We start from the raw sequence: 24863 nt of genomic DNA on the forward strand, positions 1-24863 counted from the left end.
CCTTTATATGTTACTTGGCCTTTTTCTCTTACTGCTTTTAGTATTCTATCTTTATTTAGTGCATTTGTTGTTTTGATTATTATGTGTCGGGAGGTATTTCTTTTCTGGTCCAGTCTATTTGGAGTTCTGTAGGCTTCTTGTATGTTCATGGGCATCTCTTTCTTTAGATTTGGGAAGTTTTCTTCTATAATTTTGTTGAAGATGTTTGCTGGTCCTTTGAGTTGAAAATCTTCATTCTCATCCACTCCTATTATCTGTAGGTTTGGTCTTCTCATTGTGTCCTGTATTTCTTGGATGTTTTGAGTTAGGATCTTTTTGCATTTTACATTTTCCTTGATTGTTGTGCAGATGTTCTCTATGGAATCTTCTGCACCTGAGATTCTGTCTTCCATCTCTTGTATTCTGTTGCTGATGCTCGTATCTATGGTTCCAGATTTCTTTCCTAGGGTTTCTATCTCCAGTGTTGCCTCATTTTGGGTTTTCTTTATTGTGTCTCCTTCCCTTTTTAGGTCTAGTATGATTTTGTTCATTTCCATCATCTGTATGGATGTGTTTTCCTGTTTTTCTTTAAGGACTTCTACCTGTTTGATTGTGTTATCCTGTTTTTCTTTAAGGACTTCTACCTGTTTGATTGTGTTATCCTGTTTTTCTTTAAGGACTTGTAACTCTTTAGCCATGTTCTCCTGTAATTCTTTAAATGAGTTATTAAAGTCCTTCTTGATGTCCTCTACCATCATCATGAGATATGCTTTTAGATCCGGGTCTAGCTTTTCCCGTGTGTTGGGGTGTCCTGGACTGGGCGAAGTGGGAGTGCTGGGTTCTGATGATGGTGAGTGGTCTTTGTTTCTGTTAGTAAGATTATTACGTTTACCTTTCGCCATCTGGTAATCTCTGGGGTTAGTTGTTATCGTTGTCACTGTTTAAAGATTGGAGCAGACTCTGTGTTCCACTCACCCGAAGTCTCAAAATCCTGTGGTGGGTGTCGTGGGTAGCTGGCGGGTGTCAGCCGACCCTGCGCCCTAGCTACCCCGGTGCTGTTCTGACCGGAAGAGGCTTGTGGCCCTACTCAGGCCGGATTTCTGCCTCCCCAACCAAAGCAGTCTCAGGTCCCGCGAGATTGGACTGGAGCAGAAGCTGTGTTCCACTCACCAGAAGTCTCAAGATCCTGTGGCGGGTGTCGTGGGTAGCTGGCGGGTGTCACCCGACCCTGTGCTCTAGCTACCCCGGTGCTGGTCAGGCCGGAAGAGGCCTGTGGCCCTACTCAGGCCGGTTTTCTGCTTCCCTAACTAATGCAGTCTCAGGTCCAGCGCGCAATTGGATTGGAGCAGAAGCTGTGTTCCACTCACCAGAAGTCTTAAGATCCTGTGGCGGGTGTTGTGCGTAGGTGGCGAGTGTCAGCCGACCCTGCGCCCTAGCTACCCAGGTGCTGTTCTGACCGGAGAGGCTTGTGGCCCTACTCAGGCCGGATTTCTGCCTCCCCAACCAAAGCAGTCTCAGGTCCCGTGTGATTGGACTGGAGCAGAAGCTGTGTTCCACTCACCAGAAGTCTCAACATCCTGTGGTGGGGGTCGTGGGTAGCTTTCAGTACACTTCTAAAACTGAAAGCCTAACTGTAACTTATCATTGGACATTCTATTTCAGATAAACCAGCATATGTTCTTCTGTGTCTCTGTGGCATATGCATGTATACATGTGCATGTGTGTGTACTTTAGTGTAATGTCTGATGTCCTCTCTAGTCACGGTCTGTTTTCTGAGGCAGGGTTGGTCTGTCACTGAGATGAGTTACTACAGACTGAGCTGGCTGGATAGGAGCTCCAGGCACGGGTTTGCTCCACCTCCTAGTGCTGGGTTACAGATGCACACTGCTGCACTCAGCTTTGTAGCTGGGTCCTGGGGATCTGACCTTAGGTCCTCATGCTTGCATAGCAAGCACACTTCCAATGGTTCCGAGCCTCATATGTTTCTTTCCATTTATTTCATGTAAATAAATTTGAATTTTCCATTATTTATTAGGAAAAGAGGAATGCCGTGATTAATAACCCTAGATGGTAGTCATTATTTTAAATCAATGCCATTAAGCATACTAACAAGATTCTCATTATGCCTATGCAATCAATTTTAAGTTTACTCTAAATCTGAAATGTATATAAAGAAAATATCTAAAAAAAAAAAAAAAACAAACCAAAACTCTATTGTTTTCCTAAGTAGAGCTAGCATCTGGAATTAGCAAGACAACTTCATGAAGGCACATGGGGTCTTAAGGAATGTATGGCATCCTTGACTTGTATTATGTCACAGATATTTGCCCCACCTCTTCAGTTCTGACAACCTGAGTCTCAGTCATCCACAGATTTTAACCAACATTAAAACAGATGCAAGTCACCTGAGTCCTGTATCCTTCGACGAGGGTTTTTTGTCGTTTTTCTACTTCTTGCAGTTCTCCAAGTTCATTTTCAACAGAAGCAACTTCATCCTTCAAGGCATCAAGTGTACCCTAGAAAGAAACACGTGACTGATGGAGTTCCTAACCATCAGAGCATTGCAGTCCTAGCTGAAGAATTATTAAATCATAACTCATTCATCAACAGCAATGGAGTAATCTTTTGATTGCATATAATTGCCATCTAAAATTAATGACTAATACTCATGAATAAATTTAATCAGTACACAGGACAGGATTTTTTTTTATTACTGACAAATAAAAAGAGCTGAAAACAAGTTGTGTTCTAAACAAGAAGAATTGATAATGTTGACATTCCAAGTTTTCTACATTCATTTAACACTTCTCAATCTCCACCAAAAGTATAACAGTTGAAAGGAATATGACAAAACTAACTCATATCTGAGTTGGCAGCAGGGCAAAGTGGCCCATGACTATAAACCCCATGCTTACAGAGCCAGGCAGGGGACTGTTGCCAAGGTTTAGGCCAGCTGGGGCTACTTAATAAAACCAGTATCAAAGTAAACCTGGGAATAAAGACACCTCATATGAAAGACTAAAATAGGAAGAGCAAACAATATATAGACGATACCAAGTGGACAGTAACCATACCTATTAGATACTGAAATGCATAAGCAAGCAAGCTGTCAAGATACTATGAACATAGAAGATAGCAGAAAAAGAAAATACACAGAAATGTAAAATATGGTCAACTTTGGGTTTTAAACCACTAAGGAAAACACAGGCTATAAGTAAACACAGCTTGAATAAACTGCAACTACTTAGGAAACAGGTTAACTACCTGCCTCAGCTCACTGCTGAAGGAACATTAAATAAATGTTTTTATTATAAAAATATGAAGGGGATCCAGAAGATAACTATATGAGAATTTTAGAGCAGCACAAAGTCTGCTGACATGCTAAGACTTACAAGAATAGTCTCCTTGGGCATATACCAGTTGGCCTATCAAAGTTTCATAGATGCCAGCAGAAGGCACATAGAGGGTCAGAAGCAGAGGACATTATTACTCTCAGCAGTAGCAGCATACAATAGGCACGGTGTCAATTTCCTGAGGTGCATGTCCAATGGGGTAAGCCACAGAGGAGCTGGGATGTATCAGAAGACGGCAAAGCTGAGTATAAATTCAAGTATCTCATAACAGCCAGAGAGCAGGAAAGGAAACTATGGGTATCTTCTAACGAAGTTGTCCTCATTAGCCTTTACTGTCAACATAGTCTACAGCCAGCTGCAAAACTGCCTAGTTCAGGCTATCCTGTGGGGATACCTGTGAGGGAGGGTCATGATTAACTGATGAAGGAGGGCCAGGCCCAGCTCATACTGTAAGCAGCGCATTCCCTAGGCAAGGGGTCCTGGGCTGTATAAAAAACAAAAACAAGAAGAAAGAGAAAGAGAAAGAGAAAAAGAGGAAGAGAAAGAAAAGGAAAACTATCCCCAAAGCTGACCAAAAGCAGAGACTGAAAACAGGCATCAGTCTAGGTCAATGACGCATTAGTACAGTCGCAAGAAAATGGAAAGAGAGAGGAGAAAGCATTTCCCCAAAACACACCAAGTCAGCAGGCCTATATGAAATGTTAACACAGCAAAGATAAAGGAAGATTTTGGGAATTCAGCATAAATTTGAAGTACCATTCCCACAGTCTAAGAATCAGACTGGCAAGAGATTGCTTTCTGTTACCTTCAATTGCAAGAGACAGCCAAGCAAAGAATGCTGGAATGCTGCATCTACTTGAAGTCAAAATGAAGGCAGAATAAAGGTATTTTCAGATGCACACATAAAATCCTTCATATGTACTTCTTCCTAATTTCTGTTTTTTAACGTTAAAACAATATTTTGAAGATATAGCCTAACAAAATAAGGGGAACTAAGCTATGCAACACAGGCTCCAGGAAATGGGGCAGCAGCCATGACACTCCAGCAGGACACCTGGAGACCAGCCCAGTGAGGCTAGCCAGCGATACATAGGAGCTCCCACAATGACAAAAGTGGAGAATGGGTTTCCAGAAACATAAGTATGAAGTAGAACTTCTGGAATCTTCATCCTTTAAGGAATGAAACACTTTCTTTTCTTGGCATTAGAAACTCACTTGTTTCCTTTTCTTGAAATAATTATGATTACTAGATGTTTAAAATTATGCACACATTAGGAGAAATTGCAATGGACTTTTGAGGGACTGACTAATGAGAAAGATATATAAAATTTAACTATTGTTACCAAAGAAAAGGATTTTTAGAAAAATGATGGGATTCCGGACTTTGAATTTCATAATTGCTGAAGTTCTCTCCTTAGGGGAGGGATGGAGAAGGCAGTTACATCCAAATCCTTGCTACTTTTCCTAAACCATTATTTCTCTTCCAAGAACATGACTCTGGGAGAATTTTGTGATTATGTATTTCATGGTACAAGCACTTTTCTAATTTTTGCTTTCTGGAGTTGAGAATGGCACCCTCATGTTCAGCCACAGGCAAATCTGATGTCTAAGAACTCAGGTTTCTTTTTTTTTTCTCAGAAAGTCTAAAGTCTTCCTCCCCCATCTCTTCTCTGGGACACATATAAACCAATTACTCCTCGGACATGACTCAGTTGGAAATTCTTTCTGGTTATAAAGGAGCCAAGAACATACTTTCTGGTTTCACACAGATCCAGTCTGATGTTGCATCATATGGTAACCATGACACCTACAAATACTTTTGTGTAGTAAAGCTAATGCAATTTTGGATGATCCATTGCTGGAATTAGAAAGTAAATAAGCTGTTGGAAAGTTGACACAAAGAGAAAGTTGTGCGGCCTTACAAGCTTGTCCTGCTAAGTGAAATTTAAACTTCTTTTTGTACATGTAACTAAAAATCTTAAAACTTAAATAGATAAACATAAATATAAGCACGGATACATACTTTATACAGATACACTCGACAGATCCAGAAATTATTTCATAATATAATATCATGAGGAAGATGAGAGACACGCGATACAGGAGCAATAGCCAATAGTCCACAACGTTGCTGCTAAGTGAGCACACGCACAAACACACGCACACTTGCTACCTTTAATTTCACATTCTCAATATTTAGGGCTTCATTTTCATTTTCCAGTGAGTGAAGTTTTCTAAGAATTTCTTCACATGAGTTTTTCCCATGAGTTTCCATTTTCCTCAAGTCTTCCAAAAGGTTAGCGATTTGCCTTTATAAAATAAGTGAAAGCACAAAAATTTTCATTCAAATAACAAGTGTTTTTTAAATTATTCTGGTAGGGTGCACTGGTTAAAATTTTTAAAAGCACAGAAAGGTAGCAGGACGCATGGAGCAAGGGAACAGGAGTGGTACCTCAGGGCTAGGCTCAAATGAGCCAGGATTATAAATACACATCTACTGATGACACCATCTATCCTACTTCCCACAGGATGCATGTCTGCCTGGCTCTTGAATTCACACATATATGCACACATATATGCATATGTGTTTTCCATAATAAAGCACAACAGCCTGGCAAGAAAATTTAAATATCACGGTCTGTTATTGTTCAGTTAACAGCAGCAGTGTCAAAGAACAAAAGGTATGTATTTCTACTCATTAATATTCTATTACGCATTTTAGTCACTTGAATTAAGTGACAGTAATTTTTGGACTTTAAAACACTTATAAAGTTTGCTACTTTCGCTTTCTTGTTTAATTGAGAAAATCACTTCCATTTAGGACAAAGTATCTATATTTATAAGAAATAACACTAATGCATCCTCAAGTACAAAGTACTAATGTGCAAGTTTCACCTTTGAAAATGGGAATATCAGTGCACTGTTTATATTAGAGGCAGGAAACCTTCAGCATTGAAAGCATCTTCACTACATAATATCCAGAAAACCCAAGCACGCAGCACTGACGAGGAATCAGCGTACATTCCTGCTCACCTTTTCATTGTTTCGATCTGCACTTCCAGCTCAGTCTTTTCTATGGCACTTTTCTCGTACTGACTTTTCCAGTCATTGGAAGCGGAAACTGTTTCAGACAACTTGGCTTCCTAAAAACACATAATGCATTCAGCTTGTCACTGAAGTGTGTGTGTGTTCTCTTTTCAGGTTTATACACAAGTACATTATAAATAATACATTATAAATATGAAAACACTCTTCTAGCAAAGCACACAACTGTTCTTAGTGTGCAGCTTTCAATATAGTAAAGTTTAAAGTGAGCTTTAATAAAATACCTACATGACTATTATGTTATACGCACACAGTAAAATTCCAACTTACCATTTTGAAAAGCTCTTATGACTAGTTATAAGTAATACTTCACAATTAATAAAAATAACTTCTATTTTATGTGTGAATACATCTTCATTTTTCCATTCTTTATACATAAGAACCACATACATGTGAGAAAAAAGTTTCCCATAATATATAAAAACCCTTTGCAATTCCCCAGCTCCACAGCATCTCAGATCAGCTCATTTGTCTTTGCAGAGATCACTGTCAGCCTGACTACACTGCTGCTGTCAGCACAGAGGAGCAGCAGCAGTGCCTAAGCCAGTGTGAACATGAGAGTTACAAAGGAGGACTTTTGTCTGTTTGTTTCATTGCTGTCTGTAGGGTTCTGAATGGCTCCAGGAAGACAGCACACACTCAGTAAATAAATGTCAGTAGCCCTCTGCAGATCTAACCTCAAAGCTCTAGCCTCTCTGGCTTTGTCCACATTCCACAGAAAAACAAACTCGTTAGGATGCCAGTTACTCACACATCAGAAGACCCAGAAATGGTTTGGACAGCAGTTAACATACTATTTTCCTCTGTCCTTCTATCATTCATGCAGAGAAGAGAGCTTAGTGGTCATCTTGTATATACAAGATATTGTCTATGTTTTTCACAGCAATGTGTGTTATACTGGACTAGAACCAGATTTCACATTTTGTGTAAAATAAATTTTAAGCAAGAGATAGGCATAACATATACTGTAAAGGTAGTTTCTATTATAACATATAATATTGACAACATGGAATTAAAAATGAGTAAGAAATATGTATATTAGATATTTAAAGTCCTCATTCTTCTTTTACCTGTCCTTATAAAAAGACACAAAGCAAGAGCCCCTCACCTTGCACTGCACTGGAACTAGTCCTGTTGCAGCCTCCTAATTAACAGGCCTCACATCCCTTCCTTGCAAACCCCATTCTCCTTGTAATGCATGTACACATGCAATAAAGCAAACAGGAACTCAAGGAATTGTCTCAGTGTTGGACCCATTTGTGTTTCAAGCTTTAGATACACTTAAGGAGGAGGAGAAATAGTAAACCATGAGGTAGCTTCAGAATGAAATACATACCATAAAAATTAAGACATTAATATGGTTCATTGTTAAAGGTCTGCTACTTAAAGAGTAGTAAGGGAAGACTTTCTCTGGAGGAAGGGCCACTGATTAACATGGGAAAGAGCCAACGACAATGAGCAAGAAGCACTTACAGCCAGAGGCAGCAGCACATTAACAGAGCAGCCAGCTCCACACACTGAGGGGTGCAAAGGAGACAGCATGTAGCAGCCCCACTGTTTCTTACGCATGCTCCTACAGCTACTTGAGGTAAGCAGTGTTCTCATCCCCTCGCTCATAAAGAGGTAAAAAGTCAGAGAGGCTAAGTGCCCTTTCTAAGTCCCAGGCTTAACAAGTGCAGAACCTTCCTAAATTGCACAGGACTTGGTGAAGCTACCTTAGGGGACCCTTAAGTGTCAGTGTCATGATTAGTGTCCGGCACCCTAAGCATCTCTAGGTATCCAGCCAGGTCCCAGCCTTATACAAGTTGAGCCTAGCCTTCGATTCTAATATCTAGTTGTACTCAAGTGAACGTAAGTTAAATATTAGAGCCTTATTTGAGCTTATAAAATATGAACTTGTTTTGTTTGTACAACTTTTATACAAGTCTGTTTTCATTCCCACAAACTACTAATAAACCTATAAGCCTTAGCATACGTTCTGAAGAGGGGGATACTAGTGAGACGTGGAAACAAAGAATATATTATTGCATGGCAACTGAATAAGAATAATGATTTGTCAAGAAGAACAAAGCACTAACTCCATTTTTCAGCTCTGTATTATACTCAAAGATATCTTTCACATGTTTTGTTTACGTCAGCATATGGTTTCAAATGCATTACAGAGGTTAAATGAAGTGAATTACTGAATAAAGTCATATGGCCTAATAACATAAATCAGCATTTCCCAAACTGATATTTCTCAGAACCAGTTCCAGGAGCTATTCTGTGGGTACAAGAAGAGTTCTGTGGTTAAGTGTGGGAATTCTTCCTTCCATGCCCTCATTACTGCATTCTGAAAGGCTTTTCAGGCCTTTAGTATGTTAATACGCACTGTAACTTTCCAGTAGGCAAGATGGAGTAAGGCTTATCCTTACCTGCCATAGAAGCTTTGAATGTGTGTGTTGGGGAGTAGGTATTGCATACACTCACATCTCCTTTCAATAGCCCCAAAAGTGCTACACAATTCAAAATAAAAGTCCAAAGCAAAAAAGACGAGCAAATTTATAACATTAATAGTAACAAGGATAAGAATGACACCATTATTTAAAGCTCCACAATGCTAATTATGCTAATTAACTATGCCATCTAAGGATAACTAATTATGCTCCCTAACTAAAGTTGCTAAGTACAGTAACTATGCTATCCATAACTATGCTCCCCAAGCTCTCTATGTTGTCTAACTAACCATGCTATCTAACTCCGCTAACCAGTCTATCTAACTAACCCTGCGAACTGTAACCCTGCTCTCTTACTGACTCTAAGTGAAGACGCTATCTAAGCACAGGAAGCATCCTCTATCTGTAAGAGCATGCACACTCACCTGATCTCTGACTTGGGAGGCAAGGCGCTCGATATCCCCTGTGAAGTGTTGCAGCCTTTGTCTGTACACTTTTGATGCTTTTTTCAGAGCTATAGCCTTTTGCCGACTTGCTTCCTTGATGGCTACAGCCTCTTGCTTATTCATTTTCACCTGCAAGTTCCACTTGGCTATTTGGGTTTCCAAGCTCTAAAGAATGTAGAAGCAATTAAATTATATCAGAACTTCATGTTTATGTAAATATTGTAAAAAGCACATATCTTCCACACATTTTATCAAAACAGCTAATCATGATTGATTAAAAAGTTAAAGTGATAAGGGGTGATGTAACCAAAGCTTCTTGTGACAAGTTAAAAAATGAAAATTCAAACGACTTCAGTCTACATAAAATTATGACTAAAGAGACCCACACTTGCTATTGTAACAGAACCACCCACCACCTTACTTACAGCCCCTGTGATGAGCTGTGACCCACAACAGTTTTAAAACCACAAGGTGGAGGTATGATCTCAGTTGTGTGTATGCAGAGCTGGAAAGGAACGAGTAGCTCTCCGGGTACACAGGAGCTCCTCAGGTTTCCAGGGGACACAGGGCATGGAGGATGAAGACAGGATAAGCGGAGACCCAGGGAGCAACAATATTAAGACCAGAAGCCATGTGCTGCTGCTACAAAGTTACGGCCAGGACACTGAAGGACTGCTTTGTCCAACACTGGTAGACTTAGGAAATAATTGACCCCAAGGCCACGTAATTCAGTCACTGGCTACCAGGGCCACACAATGATGAACAGGTCAAATGATGTCCAAGGGCAGGCTTGCAGCCATGGAATAGGATGGTGCTAACTGGCAGGAGCAATTCCTTAGAGCTCTAACACATGAGAGACCTGCTTTAGTGTGACAACTTGACCTTTTTCTTTCAAATGATTCTAAGTCTCTGAGCACTAAGGGCTGTGAGTGTTAATGAACATTAGTGTGCAAAAATCAATGACGAAAGACTGTTATGGTTTATTTTGAAATTAACTAAAATTACAGAATCTGTCTTTGACTCTCCCATTCCTGGGACTGCCATTTCAACAGAAAATAGACCTGGCACTCACAGGAAAGGATGGGCTTTTCCACTTAGTCCTGTGCAAAAGCCCTTTCCCTTCACTTCCACTAATATTGAAAGAAAGAAGCAGGCCTCTGGATTTCATCACTACAGACTGCTTAGTCTAAACTAAGCTTATAAACTAAGTCTAAGTCTTAGCTTAAACTATGAATCAGCAACTCCCTCTTCAGCGGCTTTTACAAATGTATCTTAAACAGACAAAAAAGTTTCATGGAGCACTACAGTAAATGAGAAAAACAAATGGAAGCTAACTAAGTCTGTGTGTGAGAAAGGACCCACCCACAAGAAATATACCAGGCATTCCTCTAGATGGCCACACGGGGTCACCACCACACTGTGAACAGTTTCTACAATGGCTTAAAAACTTCTCCCAACAAGTTTTTTAAAAAAGAGAAAGACAATAAAGTTAGGAGGGGTACATGTTGGAGGGAGAAAGTGGCTGGGGGTGTATATAATCAAAATATATTGTATGCATCTATGAAATTCTCAAATCTTACACTTCAATATTCCAGGGATAGACTGAATTTGGTAAATTATTTTTATAGTTGTAAAACACCATCAGTCATTTGCCAAGTGAATGGATAGATATGAGATGGTAGGACATGTATACATATTATGTTATATGGTAGACTACACATAACCCTACTGTAGGTATATGTGAGAACAGAGAAAATAGGATAAATAGCATGCTATACCAGTAGTCCTCAATGTTCCTAATTCTGCCACCTTTAAGGAAGTTCCTCATGTTGTGCTGAGCTCCCCCACCATGAAGTTATGTTCATGGCTACTGTAATTTTGCTACTGTTAAGTATGTGATATGCAGGGTATCTGATCTATAACCCTTATAGGGGATATGACCCACAGGTTGAGAACCAACGTGCCATACTGAACATTATCTATCCCCTCTCCTCTAAAAATACTCTAATTAACTCCAACTGACAGACTACAAAAATTTAGAAAAAAAATAGACTTAAAGCATCGTTGGGATAGGTTTGAAAGATTTAAAACATAAATTTATAAAGGTTTACTGCATAACAACAGTAAAAACATGAGATTTATGTTGCCAGACTGAAATCTGGTTTTACACTTAAAAAACAACCTTGTTAAACACAAAATCTAATGAGTATATTCTAATCCCTTCACATTATCTACTGCTTTAAATTCCACAATTTATGTATTTGTTTTACATAGTATAGTTACTGTATACAAATAATACAAGTGTAATCAGAGTGTGTATGAGAAGAAAGGCAGAACAGCAGGGCCCTAAAGTGGCTTCTGTCTACTGCCCCGTAGTGCAGTGTTGGGGGACCTGCATCAGTAAGAGTAGGGACACTGTGGAAGAGACTCAGGATTTTAGCCTTGTGTTGTCTTCAGATGATTAAGCATATTTAAAAAAAAAAAAGACAAAGGCTTTGAGAATAACTCATTATTTCATTTAGATTTGAAAAACATCCTCAACTGCTACTAAAGGATATCATAGGCCTGTGTAAGATAATCTGAGGTAGGTGACTGACAAGCTAGATCCCTTCATTTGCCTGTGTATGCCTGGGCAGCACTGACTCAGCAAATGAGCTGCCCTGTCCTATCTCCTCCATGCAAAGAGCAGAAAGGATCCATGGGGAGTGAGGGAGGTGCTCTAGGAACTGGCATGAACAGAATGAAGGACTATTTGCTAGAGTACAGGAGAGGGGAATCCAGTGTCTTTAGCTGTCTACCACTACTGACCCTGTCAAGCTCTGATGGATAGTTCCAACCCAGTGGTTATAATAGACTGATAGTTCTGTATCTAGGGAAGGAAGCAGGAGGGAGGGATGGGCAGGGGGATGAGGATGGGAGGGACAGAGGTGAAAGTAGATGGAGAGTAACCAGAATATAGCAGACACTGGTATGAAATTAACAAAGAACAAAATTAACTGAAACCCATTACATTCTCCATATGCATGCTTAACGTCCTTGGGAAAGGACACTCGCTCTTTGTATATCCACTGAAGGACACGTGCATGGAGTTCTTGAAGCAGGTGCTACAGGCTGCATATGTCTGTTATGAGTCAGGACAATAAAAACACACTGAAGTCTACCTAGACATCCTCGCCCTTAGTTTGTAGAAGTTTCTGAAGGTAGGAACACTGGTTTTTTGCCTTTGATAGAAAATAAGACAGTGGATCTAATTAGGTTGTGACATGTAGCAGCACTCTCAGGCTCTGACCTCAAATGGCTGTGATTAGGAACACATAGTTAAACTAAACATTCCTTCGACTGCATCAGTACAAAGGGAACTTCTCAGTGGCCTGAATATGAGAACTGAGCTCATTCACAGTGATCATAACTGGTAACAAGAGAAGCTTAACTCCCCAACTGCCTATTAGATACATGCAAGGATACCCATAAAAGGGTATAGAGATATGGAAAATAGACTGGAATAATATACAACAAAATTTTAACAACAGTTTGTTGATCTTAAGCTATTTTAACTTATGTTTCCATAATTTATAAAAATGTCCACAGTAAACACAAATTAACTATACCGTGAGAAAAATCGGAAAGAAACTCACTCTCCACGCATGCTTCCTGGATTGAAATATAAAATAGAAACATTTTCATATGCAGATTTGGGCCTAAATGTTCAGGCCAGACATCTCATGACTGAGATTTATACTCTGTGTTTCCCACAGAAATGCCAAAATTACATTCCTTTATTATCACTTTCTTCCACAAGTAAGCAATGCTGTTACAGTTAGTTTTTCATTACTTTCTTACTTAACTATAAAAATGAATACTTATAACCTGTACATGTTCTTTTAGCTTTTCATTCTCAGCTTCCCTCTTCTGAATTTGGCGCTGTAGACGATCATGTACTACTTTGACTGACTGAGAAAGCCTGTTTGCTTTCAAAGCACTTTCCTGTAAAAGAAAAATAACAGCAACTTACTGTGTTCCCTCTGTCTGTCATTGTTAGACTCCCCCCAGTCAGACTCAACCTGAGCAGATGATGAAATAGAACATTCCTTTCCATATACTGTGGCCTCACAGATGTACTTCATAAAAGCTGCAGGTAAAATCTGCACATGTATTCAATGCCTTCTAACCATCTCCCACAAATCTTCCCATCTCTCCTCCCAAGTAAGACTTAAGTATGTCAAAAGTCTTCCTCCAAACACCAACTACTTAATCTTATCAAAAATAAAATATAAGTTATATATTTTCAACTGTGTACAAGTTTGGGGACACACACATAAGACGTATATGTTTAGAGAGCACAGGACAACGTGGGTGTCATCCAGCTCCTGAAACAGGCTCCCCCACTGGCTTGGAGCTCTCCAATTAAACCAGTCTGGCCGGCCAGTGAGTCACAGGAACCTTCCTTCCCATCTCTGCTCTTTCCAAGACCAGAATTACAAGAGTTTTAGGAACTAATCACAGGTCCTGGTCTTCTGACAGACACATCACCCAAACCAGAAGGATAGAATTTGTAGTAACTTATGCCAAGTGGACTAAACAGCAAAATTGACCCCAAAAGAACAAACAAACCAACAAAAACTTAAAAAGATGTTCTATCTGATACATATAAATTAATACTGATCTAAAGTGTCAAAAAGCCTTTATTGTGATTACAACCGAGGATATGAAAACAGAGAGGGAGGGAGGGAGGGAGGGAGGGAGGGAAAGGGGGCCAATGCTAACAAAATATAAAAAAGTCAAAAGCTCAAACTGTGTTTACCTTTTCATTCTGAAACAGACACGAGAGTTCACGGATATAGGTCTCCTTTTCAAGTACTTTTTCCTCAAGGTTCTTCAGGAAAACACAGGTTAGAATTAGAAAAGTCACAACTTAGGTAATACTGGTTAAAACTAAGCAGCATACAAAGAAAAAACAGTCAGAAAGAATGGCTAACAAATGGAAAAGCTTACTCTGTTCTCACTTTCATTGTCCCTGAGATCCTTCAACAAGCAGAGTGAGCTGCCTCCTATCTGTAAGAAAGATCATCCATGTTTAAAACCGCTGTTTTAAGCATTATTACTGTCAAGTTTGGGGGCTCATTTTCTACAGATGTCAACGCTCTGCAAGAAGGGAGTTGCCAGTATTGGCTCCTATTCTGTAGTCTTCCTCTATGCTATGCTATCTTACTTTAGACACTTTTTAGGTTGATATAATTACATTTGAATAGTTTGCTTTAGTTTCTAGTTTGAATTTCTTAATTCCAATGTCCTAAGTAACTGCACTCTACAGTCACTCTCTTCCCCCCTCCCTGAGGATGGAGTCCAGGGCATGCACTATGACAGTTAATCAGTCTGCCATTGATCTACATCCATGGCCCCTAAACTAGTAACTATTTCTTCATTTGAGCTCTGCAGATAGACTGTGTGGAATATGAAATGCACACAGTGTGACTACACTGTACCTTTTATTTGTGTGGGGAGAAAGTGTATATAAATAATGATACACATGAAAGCGAAAACTATTGAGAATTTTAAACATTTCTATAGCCAGATTAATTAATATTTAAAGTAGAAGTTCAATAATTATATTTCAAACAAAAATTCAAAGAATTACTTCTGTTTCCATATACCAATATTTTATATTCAGTTAGAGAAATAAAATATCCTCCAAGTGGGAGGCATCACTACAGCACACAGCACAGGAGCCTTATGGGAGGCATCACTACAGCACACAGCACAGAAGCCTTACTTGTTCATAGTCAGTCTGTTTAATAAGATGTTCTAAGGCTAATTTCACACGGTTAAAAGTGTCTAATTCTTTTGATAATATGTCGTTCTGTTCAAAAATCTTCTTCAAATTGGATGCAGAAAGATTAGCCTAACAAAATAAAAGAAGCACATATCTACATGTTAAGACAACATTAAGTAAAACACCCTAGAATATTATCAATGAGGAACTATTTCCTAGTATCAAAATCATTATTTTGAATATAGTATTGGTAAGCCCTGGCAAGTTTACCAATAATAGACAGAATGCACTATACAGTAGTTAAATTAAAATAAGAGGAAGTTGTAGAACCCCACAGCTTTGAAGTATTTGTTCTACTAATGTGCAGAGCACAGGCTGTCTTTGTTCCAAAGTGAAGCATACTTGAAATTGTAAAATCATCCGTTCCAAATGATGCCACAGTAAGCAGATACATGGCATCTCTCGGGGAGTTTTAGTTTTAAAAGATTTATTACTATTTTATGTAAATGAGTGTTGTGCCTGGTACCCATGGAGGCCAGAAGTGGGAACCATCTCTTCTGCGACTGGAGTTAGAGATGGTCTTCTGGAAGAGATCAGCCACTGAACCATCTCTGCACACCACAATTTTAGTTTTAAATCCACCCTTCAGAAAGTTTCATTCTCTAGCTGAAGGCCAGGTCAGTCACATACCAATTTGTACTTTCCAGTCTAGTCTCTTACTAAGTACACTATAGGCTGAGACAACCTTTTATAAGAACTGCAGCTAATGACAGGAATAAAGAATTCTTACCCCAGCCCCCATATTTGGTATCATGAACCCATTCACGGGCATGCCATTGAGATCTGAGTCCTTGGTCAAGGCACTCTGAATATTATGCTCGCTTTCCATCTCATTAGCCATTCTAAGTCCAACACTCACGTTTTCTAGACTAATTCCTTCCACAGTGTTCTTAAATAAAGGCAAAAGTAATTCAACTGAACAGGATGCCAACTGAGCTTCCTTAAGCGTTGCTTTCAACTCCATCTTTGTATTTGCGACGTCTTGCTTGAGCCTAATAACAGACAAATAAGCTTAAAGTTACTTCTCACACATAAACTGGAGACTTTTTATATAAGATGAGAACAGTCAAGCCTGCCTCTGGACTGACATGAGTTTGACTTAGATGCCCCTAGGGGAGACCTTAACACCAGGACTATAAGCATCCAGGCCAAACATAGACTGACAGAGGCCAAAAGACGTGGACCTTGAGTTCAGGTAGGAGAATAGTTCATCTTACATCTTGCTGCTATGGAGTCACACGTTATGTACATTTAAATTTGTGTATAGAGTTAGAGAGATGGCTCAGCACTGGTGGTCTTCAGAGGACCCAGGTTCTATTCCCAGCCCCAGAGGGTAGCTCACAGCTCTTTATAACTCCAGTTCTGGGGAAACTCATACACTCCTTTGGCCTCCATGGGCACCAAGGATGCATGTGGTGCACACACATATGGAGGCAAAATTCTCATACACATAAAATAAATTTATCTCTAACTTTTTAATAAATGTATATTTAAGATTTTTAATAAATAAAAATCTACATATAACTAAATTTGAAAGAAGCTTTTTGAATATCTATAAAGCAAACAGCAAGTACTGTGAGAGCACCATGCCTTTCATCACTCAGTACTTTACTGTCCTTGTAGAATGTCACATGAAGACTCATTTAGGACTGATGGGGCTGCAAAGATGGCTCAGCAGGTAAAGGCACTAGCTGCCACACCTAGAGATCTGTTTAGACTCTGGAACGCACATGCTGGAGAGAGAACAGAATATGAAAATTGTCCGCTGACTCCACAGTACAAGTCTCACATACACACACACACACACACACACACACACACACACACACACACACACACACGCATTTGGCATCTTACAGATATTTCAAAGAGAAGATTCGGTTCATAAGTACCACTGGCTTACAGTCAAAAAGCTTATGATAAATAAGTGTCATTCATTCAAAACCATGGGCACAAAAATTAACAATTATATTTGATGAAACACCATTTTCCATGTTCTTTTTAAAAAAGATTTATTTATTTATTTGTTTGTTTGTTTGTTTTATATAAGGACACTGTCGCTGTCTTCAGACTGATGTCCAGAAGAGGGCATCAGATCCTATTACAGATGGTTGTGAGCCACCATGTGGTTGCTGGGAATTGAACTCAGGGCCTCTGAAAAAGCAGTCAGTGCTCTTAACTGCTGAGCCATCTCTCCAGTCCCCATTTTCTGCAAACTAAAGTAAAAGCTAGTCATAACCTACAACAATAATAATGACATTTTTTAAGATTACTATTTGGGGGGAATATTAATTCACACAAATAACAAGTAAATTTCCCATTTAAAAGAAGCAAAATATGATAATCATTTGTTACACAGCAATACACCAGGCAATAATACTCACTTTACAAGCTATTAATAGGTTGGGTTAATTTTTCAATTGCTTTCATTACAAATAATAATAATAATAATAATCTTAAACCACACACCTGTAGGCACACAAAAGGCCAAGGCAAGTAGCCTAAGAGATTAGGAACAGCCTGAGCTGCCTGTGAGGCCTTGTCTCAAAAAGTACAAATAACAAGTAAGGCAAACGAATGAATAATAAAGACTGGCAACTGCTCTAATCTGTTGAGTAAGTATTTTTATAAGCAGATTATGCAGGCATATTTTAATGAATAAATACTAAATGTGACAGGGCTATTCATGAATGGTTGCCATTTAATTAAGAAGCTGGAAGATGAGATTTGTTCTGCTCCTACCAAGGCTACCTGCTGAGGTGGTTCTCAGGGGCACACTGAGGGACAGATCCTCTCTCCTGGATGAGATAAGAAATCAGGCCCTCTGAACGACTTCCATCACTAGTAGGCACCTCCATCAACTCAGTGACTCTTTTATAGGCACTTCAGCAACAACTTTTCCACAGACACTGAAAGCTAGGAAACATGTTATTCAACTTATCATTTCAGGAGGGATTTTTTTCCTTTCATTATTCTGTGATTTAAAGATCTCAATTATATATAAATGCTTCAAAGGCAATAAAAAATTATAACTGCTATTAGGGCATGGCTGTGCATGTCTTTAATCTTAGCACTTAAGAGGCAGATCTCTGTGAGTTTAAGGCTACCCAGTTTACCCAGCAAGCTCCAGGCCAATTAGGGCTACATAGTGAGGCTCTGTCTTAAAAAATTATAAATGCTACTCACTCACTGTTCTAGTTACCTTAAAATAATATCAAAATTGCATTGCATAATAATTTACCAATTCCAAGTTTCCATATACTTTTTCGAAAGGCTTGCATATATATACATACACATACACAAAATCACTTTTTAGATTTTATTTAATCTTGCATCTGTGCGTGGGTATGAGCACATGAGTCCTAGGGAGGTGGCAACATGGAGATCAGAGTCCCCTGGAGCTGAGGCTATACAGGGATTGTGAGTGACCTTGCATAGCTACTGGGACTGAACTTGGGTCTTCAGCAAGGACAGCAAGCACTCTTTTTTTTGTTTTGTTTTGTTTTGTTTTTCGAGACAGGGTTTCTCTGTATAGCCCTGGCTGTCCTGGAACTCACTTTGTAGACCAGGCTGGCCTCGAACTCAGAAATCCGCCTGCTTCTGCCTCCCAAGTGCTGGGATTAAAGGCGTGTGCGACCACACCCGGGTGACAGCAAGAACTCTCAACTACTGAGCTATCTCTCTAGGCCCAAATGTAGTTATCTTTATTGGTCTATTTCCTGAAGTATTATAGCAATCCTTCAATATTCACCCAAAAGGACTAGAAAACAAATATGCAAACCATGGTGGATTTTGTACTAGTTCCATCTGGCCTAGGCAACAGAACCTGTTTCCTCTTACCACTGCAGAAACTCAATGCACCAACATTAAACACATTTCCCAACAACTGCGGCAGAGCACATAAAATATTATCTTGAAAGTCATCCTTCTTGTTACACTTCTTCATTCCCATTTCCAACTCAATCAAGAATAATACTCTTTGATGATGAAGATAATAATTAAAAATGACAGTACTTCTGAACTTTAGCAAAAATCTTCTCATTTAGCCCTGAAGATGTTATTTTTTACAAGTGACTGGTTACAGATGAATTCCTCCCAAGTTGCCCCATTAACACATCAGCAACATTGAGGCTAAGTTTTCACAACTCTAGTTAGAAATGGTTATGTGTCTTTTTTGTTGTGGCTGTTCATACAAGATTAAAAGTCATGTTTTATGTTTTCTACATTGCTTTTCAAATATTTAAGATTTAGTCTTAGATTTCCCTATTAAAATACATTATGTTCAAGAATTTTTCATTAGTTTAGGTACATGTGAAATAATAGGTTGAAACTATTCAAAATATTTAGTTAAGTCACAAACCTCCCAGAAAACCTGCAAAAAAATGCATCAATTTTTGTCTGATGCTTCAATATACAATGCAGAGACAAATATTTAGCAGCTAAAATTCAAAAGGAAGAATAACCCAGAGGGCCTGTGATACTCCTCCTGGATCTCTTGCTGCTGAGTTGTGTAGCATCTGTTACTACAAAAATCACGATGTAGAGAATATATGGAGATATTTACATACAGTCCATTCTTAGAAAATATTTCATAAAATGAAAATCATTTATCATCAGTAATTTAAGTGAGTTCTCATGTATTGAGTTCTGGGTACTGTTACACGTGCCAACACACACACACACACACATACACACACATACACACATGAAAAGCCAAACTAAGGCTAAAGAGAAGCAGGCTCTGTGACATCCCAGCAAACTCTCCTGTGGGTCTGTTTGGTTTGTAACTGCCACAGCCCCTCAGGGGGCGATTAGCATTTATCTTTTTCTCATTTATCTGTTTAAATATTTATCTCTCCACAGACTGGGATCTCAAGAAAGAATGTCTTATTTATAGTTGAATCCTAAGCACCTACAGGCTTTGGAGAATTCAGCAATGCCTGGAAAGTATGCAAAGCTTAGCACTCTCAACAAATATGACCAATGACTGCTTTTCACATATCCATCTCTTGACTGACCTTTCTAGGGTTAAAAGAAAGATGTACTTAGGGCTCAACCTATGGTATACTCTATATATTTCTATACTTAGAAGAAAAACTTAAAACCAGCATGAGAGGTTAAGAATCTTCCATTCTTAGAAAATATTTCATAAAATGAAAATCATTTAGCATCAGTAATTTAAGTGAGTTCTCATGTATTGAGTTCTGGGTACTGGTACACGTACCAACACACACACACACACATACACACACATACACACACACACATACATACACACACACACTATTCTAAAATTTTATCACAAATTAGAAAGCAATTTTTTTTTTTGTTTCATCACCTACAAATATTAACTACATCTTAAATGGTGAAAGTGTGGCAGAAATAGGGACCCATGGTAGATAATTATCATCTAGACATAATCTAGGACTCTGACAAAGCAGTCTCAATGAGGAACAGCCTTAATTGGGCTGCCTACTGGGTATGCCTGTCAGAGGTTTTCTTAGCTGGACTGAGGTGGAAAGAAACATCCTGACTGTAGGTGACACTATACCATAGGTTGAGCCCTAAATAAAAGAGAGAGAGCAAAGGGAAGCATGCATGCATACATTCAGTCTCCCCCTGGTCCTGACTGTGGGTGTGGCTGACTGCTTCAAGCTCCTGCTGTCTTGGCTGCAAAGATGAGTGATAATCTGAACTGTAAGTCAAATAACCGTTCCTCTCTTAAAACTGCTCTGTTGAGGCATTTTATCACAGAGGAGAAAGGAAAACAGGATGGGATCTAAGAAAGACTTCCATGATATTATCATTCCCAACTCAAAGCAGAGAAGTACGTGAGTGTCACATATTCTCACAGAAGTTATAAGAAGTCATACGCTACAAGACAAAGACTACACATGTCTGAAGACATGCCACTGTTTTGGTGTTGTGACAATTCTGGAACCAAAAGTAGATGAACAAATGTAATGCTTTCCTTAATATAAAAATGCTTGCCTGCCAAACCAAATGCTACACTTCTCTTTCATCTATAAAATATCCTATCTTTATAAAATATACTCTCATTTCAGTTCACTAAAGGCATTTTTTTTTAATAGAAACTGAGTGTTCTGCCCAAGTTTTCAGTTATGTGCAAGGTATGGCTAACTGACAAACATTGCATTTTTGTACAACTTGTTAGTGACCCATCCCACACAAGTTTGAGCAAATTCTTAACCATCAGTATTCTGATTTTTTTTTTTTAACCTGTCAAGGGTGATAATGGCATTGCTGATGTAGCTATAACCACAGTATCACGGTATTCTGATCAGTAAGTGTGTGAAGGGATGGATGCTCGGGAACAATGGCATTAGAAAAGATCATAGCACCCAGACTAGTCTAGGCAAAGGTTGGTTAAAAACTACTCTCCCCGACGAGAAAGCATAGAATTCTATAAGCTTTTGTTTGCTAAACACCAATCCCTGAAAATCACAGTTAAGTGACTTCCAACAACAGCATGAAAATTCTATTAAAATAACATCCAAAAATTCAAATACTCAGCAAGAAACAGAAAGTATATGTAAGAAAGATGCCTTTTCTCTATATTCTGGAAACTAGTCAAAACTTACCAAAGAGATAATTGCATAGCATTTTAGACTGCACTATGGAAAAAAAAATGTGAAACTTAGAAATAGATAAGCAAAAATGACCAAAGCAGGAAAACAGATTTCTAAATAAAAGCTATCAAAATGATTGGGTGTGAGTGAGGGAACAGGGTGACATTTATGATTCAGAGAGGCTAACTTGAATAAGAATCTGTCAGCTGGGGCTGAAGAGTCAACAGGAGACCAGCAGCACTGAAACAAAAGCTTTGCTTTACAACGGACGCTGGTTAGCTTGAGCTGCAAAAGTAGTTATAATTAACAAGTGAACGGCACTGCTGAGGTGAACTCTTCTGCGACGCGGTGGTTCAGGGAGGCCGAGGCTGCACCTTAAGTGGTAGCTAAACTTAGTAATGAGTTAAGAGTTTTCCACGTGGCTCTGGTTTTCAAGGAGGAAAGGGACCACGGAGAGCAGCAGAGGTTTGACACCATGTGACAGGACTGGAGACCAGCACAGAGGCCAGAAAGCCACTGATGACAGAGAAGCCCCCCATCGTAGTGCAGGCCTCAGGACTGAAGAGGCAATGAATACAAACTGAGGCTTGGAACCATTAGGCAAGGGTTTCTAAGGAAAGCCCAGGAGATGTTATTGGAGAAATGCAGTGGATACACAAGGATTGAAAGTGTCACAGAAATAAACCGAGGACTGGTACAATGAAAGGACAAAAGAGGCCACTGTTTAAAGATCCCAGGATACTGCAGATGTTAGGACCACGGATGACCATCGAGGACAGCAACAGGGGTGGTTTAGAGTCACAGTAACAGGCTGAGCAAGAAGTAGAATCCCTGGACTCGTCTTACTTTATTCCACCTCCTTTAAACTTAGATGCCATCTGGCCCACTCTGCGGGGCATCTCAGCAGTCTTCACGTTTTCCCACTTTCTCCTTTTTAAAGTAATTATCCTGAATTAAGCAACCTACCTTAAATTTACTTACAAGCCTGAGTTGATCAGAACTGATTTTACAGAACAACGTTTAAGACCTATCTGTTCTTTGTAGAAAGTCATTGCTGAAGCAGTCATAAATGGAGAACTACTAAACCAGAGGGTGAGGGTTGGGAGCATCAGTGGCCTACAACGGATCATTTCTATACTCCTCCTGACTCCCATTTGTCTGTATGGAGTTAACAAAAGTGACGAATAAATGAGGCTATCTGCTCAGATCTTGAGACGCTTGAAAAGCAAAGACTAAAACTATTAATATACACCAGTTGTAGAATTAGCAGAAAACAGCAATAATAATACTTTGCTATTAAAAATTACAAATATGGCCGGTCTCACCATTAATCAAAGGTATGCAGTAAAGCTTACATTTACAGTTTGTTCCTTTACCTAAACCAGGCACTCGTACCCTCAAACACTTGACACCCTGTAAGCCATGGCGTGACAGAGAAACTTGGTCTTTAGGGTCACCAATAGCAGCCACTGTTAGGTTACGGTTACTCAACTGACATATTCAGTGCCAGAGACAGGGGACATGACTCGGGGTACGTCAAGAACTGGACTGCCAGCTGGTGAGCTCAAGATTAGGAAAACACTATGGCTGAAACACCCCCAAACCCGGACCCTCGCTCTGCAGAGACCCTACCCCCCGCTAACTTCTCCCCGGCGCCCCGAGACCACACCGCGGGAAGCGGGGGCACAATGTCCACTTTCCTCTGGGTGACAGTGGAGGACCTGAGCACCAGACACATACTGTTCAGGAGGGGTGAGCACCACGGGTTTCACTTCCGGGTGCCTAGGGTCACGCGCGGCCCGCCCTCAGAGCCCACCCCAGACTCCCGCCTGCCCGTCGCCCTGACGTCATCCCCCGCCGCCGCCACTACCTACAACGGCCGGAGGCCTCTCTGAGGCCTGCCCGGCCCTGGGTCACCGCGGCAGGCGGAGAGTGCAGAGAGAGTAGGAGGCCAGAAGGAAGGGCAGGGAGCGCGGGGAGGGAGCGCGGGGAGAGAAGCCGACGAGTCACCAGAACAGGCAGCGGCGGCCTGAGCGCGTCCACCTTGGAGCTCAACGTTGCTAGTAACCGGCCAGCGGTTTCTGTGGAAACGGACGCCCCGCCCTCGTCGGCCCGCTCCGACGTAGCTAATTGGCCGGGAGCTCTAGAGCGCGAGCGCCGTTCCTGCTGTGATTGGAGGGAGCGAGGGGGCGTGGCCGGCGGGGGGTTGTCTCTGCTCTGGTTTCTCTGGTGAGATTTTTCAAAAGCTTTAGCTTTGAGAAAAGGCATAGCTTTTGTGAGTCGCTGACCGAAAAATCTCAACCGCTCTCATCCTAGCAGGGAAGGAAGGTCCGTTCCAAGTCTCTTGACACTGGATCGAAAAATGACTTCCCTGCTTTTGCCTTTTTTTGCAGATAGGATTTGAAAAAACCCAAGACAGAAAAACCTTTCCAGTGTATGGCATTATCCCCACAGGAGTTTTTATTCTTAAAAAAACATAGCAGGTTCTCCAAAATGTCGTTCAAGTCCCTAAGTCCTTAGATAAAGCTGCTGTGTTTTCTAAACTGCTGAACCGGCCAAATGAGATCTTGGTAGGAAAAAGGACCTAGTAGTGGGTTTTTTGTTTGTTTTGTTTTGGTTTTTTCCTTATGAGATTTTGGGGGTTTTGTCATTGTTCTTGGAATGTTTTCATGCTCCTCCCAGGTGTAGTAAATAGGAGTGAGTTTTTGTACAACTGGCTATTAGCAATTTATTTGCCTCTATGGGAAAAAACAGACAAACATGTTTTTGCCCCGTGCACCTTGTCCTTCTTATTATATACTCAAGTGGCCTTTCTTAACACTCAGGGTATACACTGTCTGACGCTCTGAATAAAGTTGGGTATTGCATGCAGCGTTAGTCTGCCTCATTCCTCGGCTCCACTCCCTTAGGTTCCACCATAGTAGGAGCAGTAAACAGGAAGATATGAAAATTAACAGCATATCGAAGCAGCGCATACATTGCAGTTCTAGTAGATAAAGTAAAATGGTAGCTATGATAAATGTCAGCGAGGAGCTGAACTGTCGGCCCTTCAGTATGGCTAGTACAAGCTCTTCAGAGCCAGGTGCTATGCTTCTTAGGGAGTTTCCATAGGGAGCTGTTCGCCT

At 40.1% G+C, this 24863-nt stretch overlaps 1 protein-coding gene across 10 annotated transcripts in view; it reads right to left on the minus strand.

The window, feature by feature from the left end:
- The window catches only part of Odf2l (outer dense fiber of sperm tails 2 like), a 43586-nt gene extending 19426 nt beyond the window's left edge, over positions 1-24160 (minus strand). Inside the window, exons 1-11 of one of the 10 annotated variants that reach the window (XM_085835455.1) lie at positions 17904-23456; positions 17614-17691; positions 16008-16159; positions 15089-15217; positions 14311-14370; positions 14120-14191; positions 13186-13302; positions 9298-9483; positions 6366-6475; positions 5506-5641; positions 2385-2495 (exon numbers count right to left, since the gene is read on the minus strand). In XM_085835455.1, coding sequence (XP_085691581.1) covers positions 2385-2495; positions 5506-5641; positions 6366-6475; positions 9298-9483; positions 13186-13302; positions 14120-14191; positions 14311-14370; positions 15089-15217; positions 16008-16159; positions 17614-17691; positions 17904-18006 — 1254 coding nt within the window. In that variant the 5' untranslated portion in view covers positions 18007-23456. The other 9 variants (XM_085835450.1, XM_021157923.3, XM_085835447.1 and 6 more) reach the window with 9 other exon arrangements.
- Positions 24161-24863: the final 703 nt, after the last annotated feature.

The sequence above is a fragment of the Mus caroli genome, unplaced genomic scaffold, assembly GCF_978045245.1.
Source record: "Mus caroli unplaced genomic scaffold, Mus_caroli_1 scaffold_3, whole genome shotgun sequence".
Classification (NCBI taxonomy): Eukaryota; Metazoa; Chordata; class Mammalia; order Rodentia; family Muridae; genus Mus; species Mus caroli.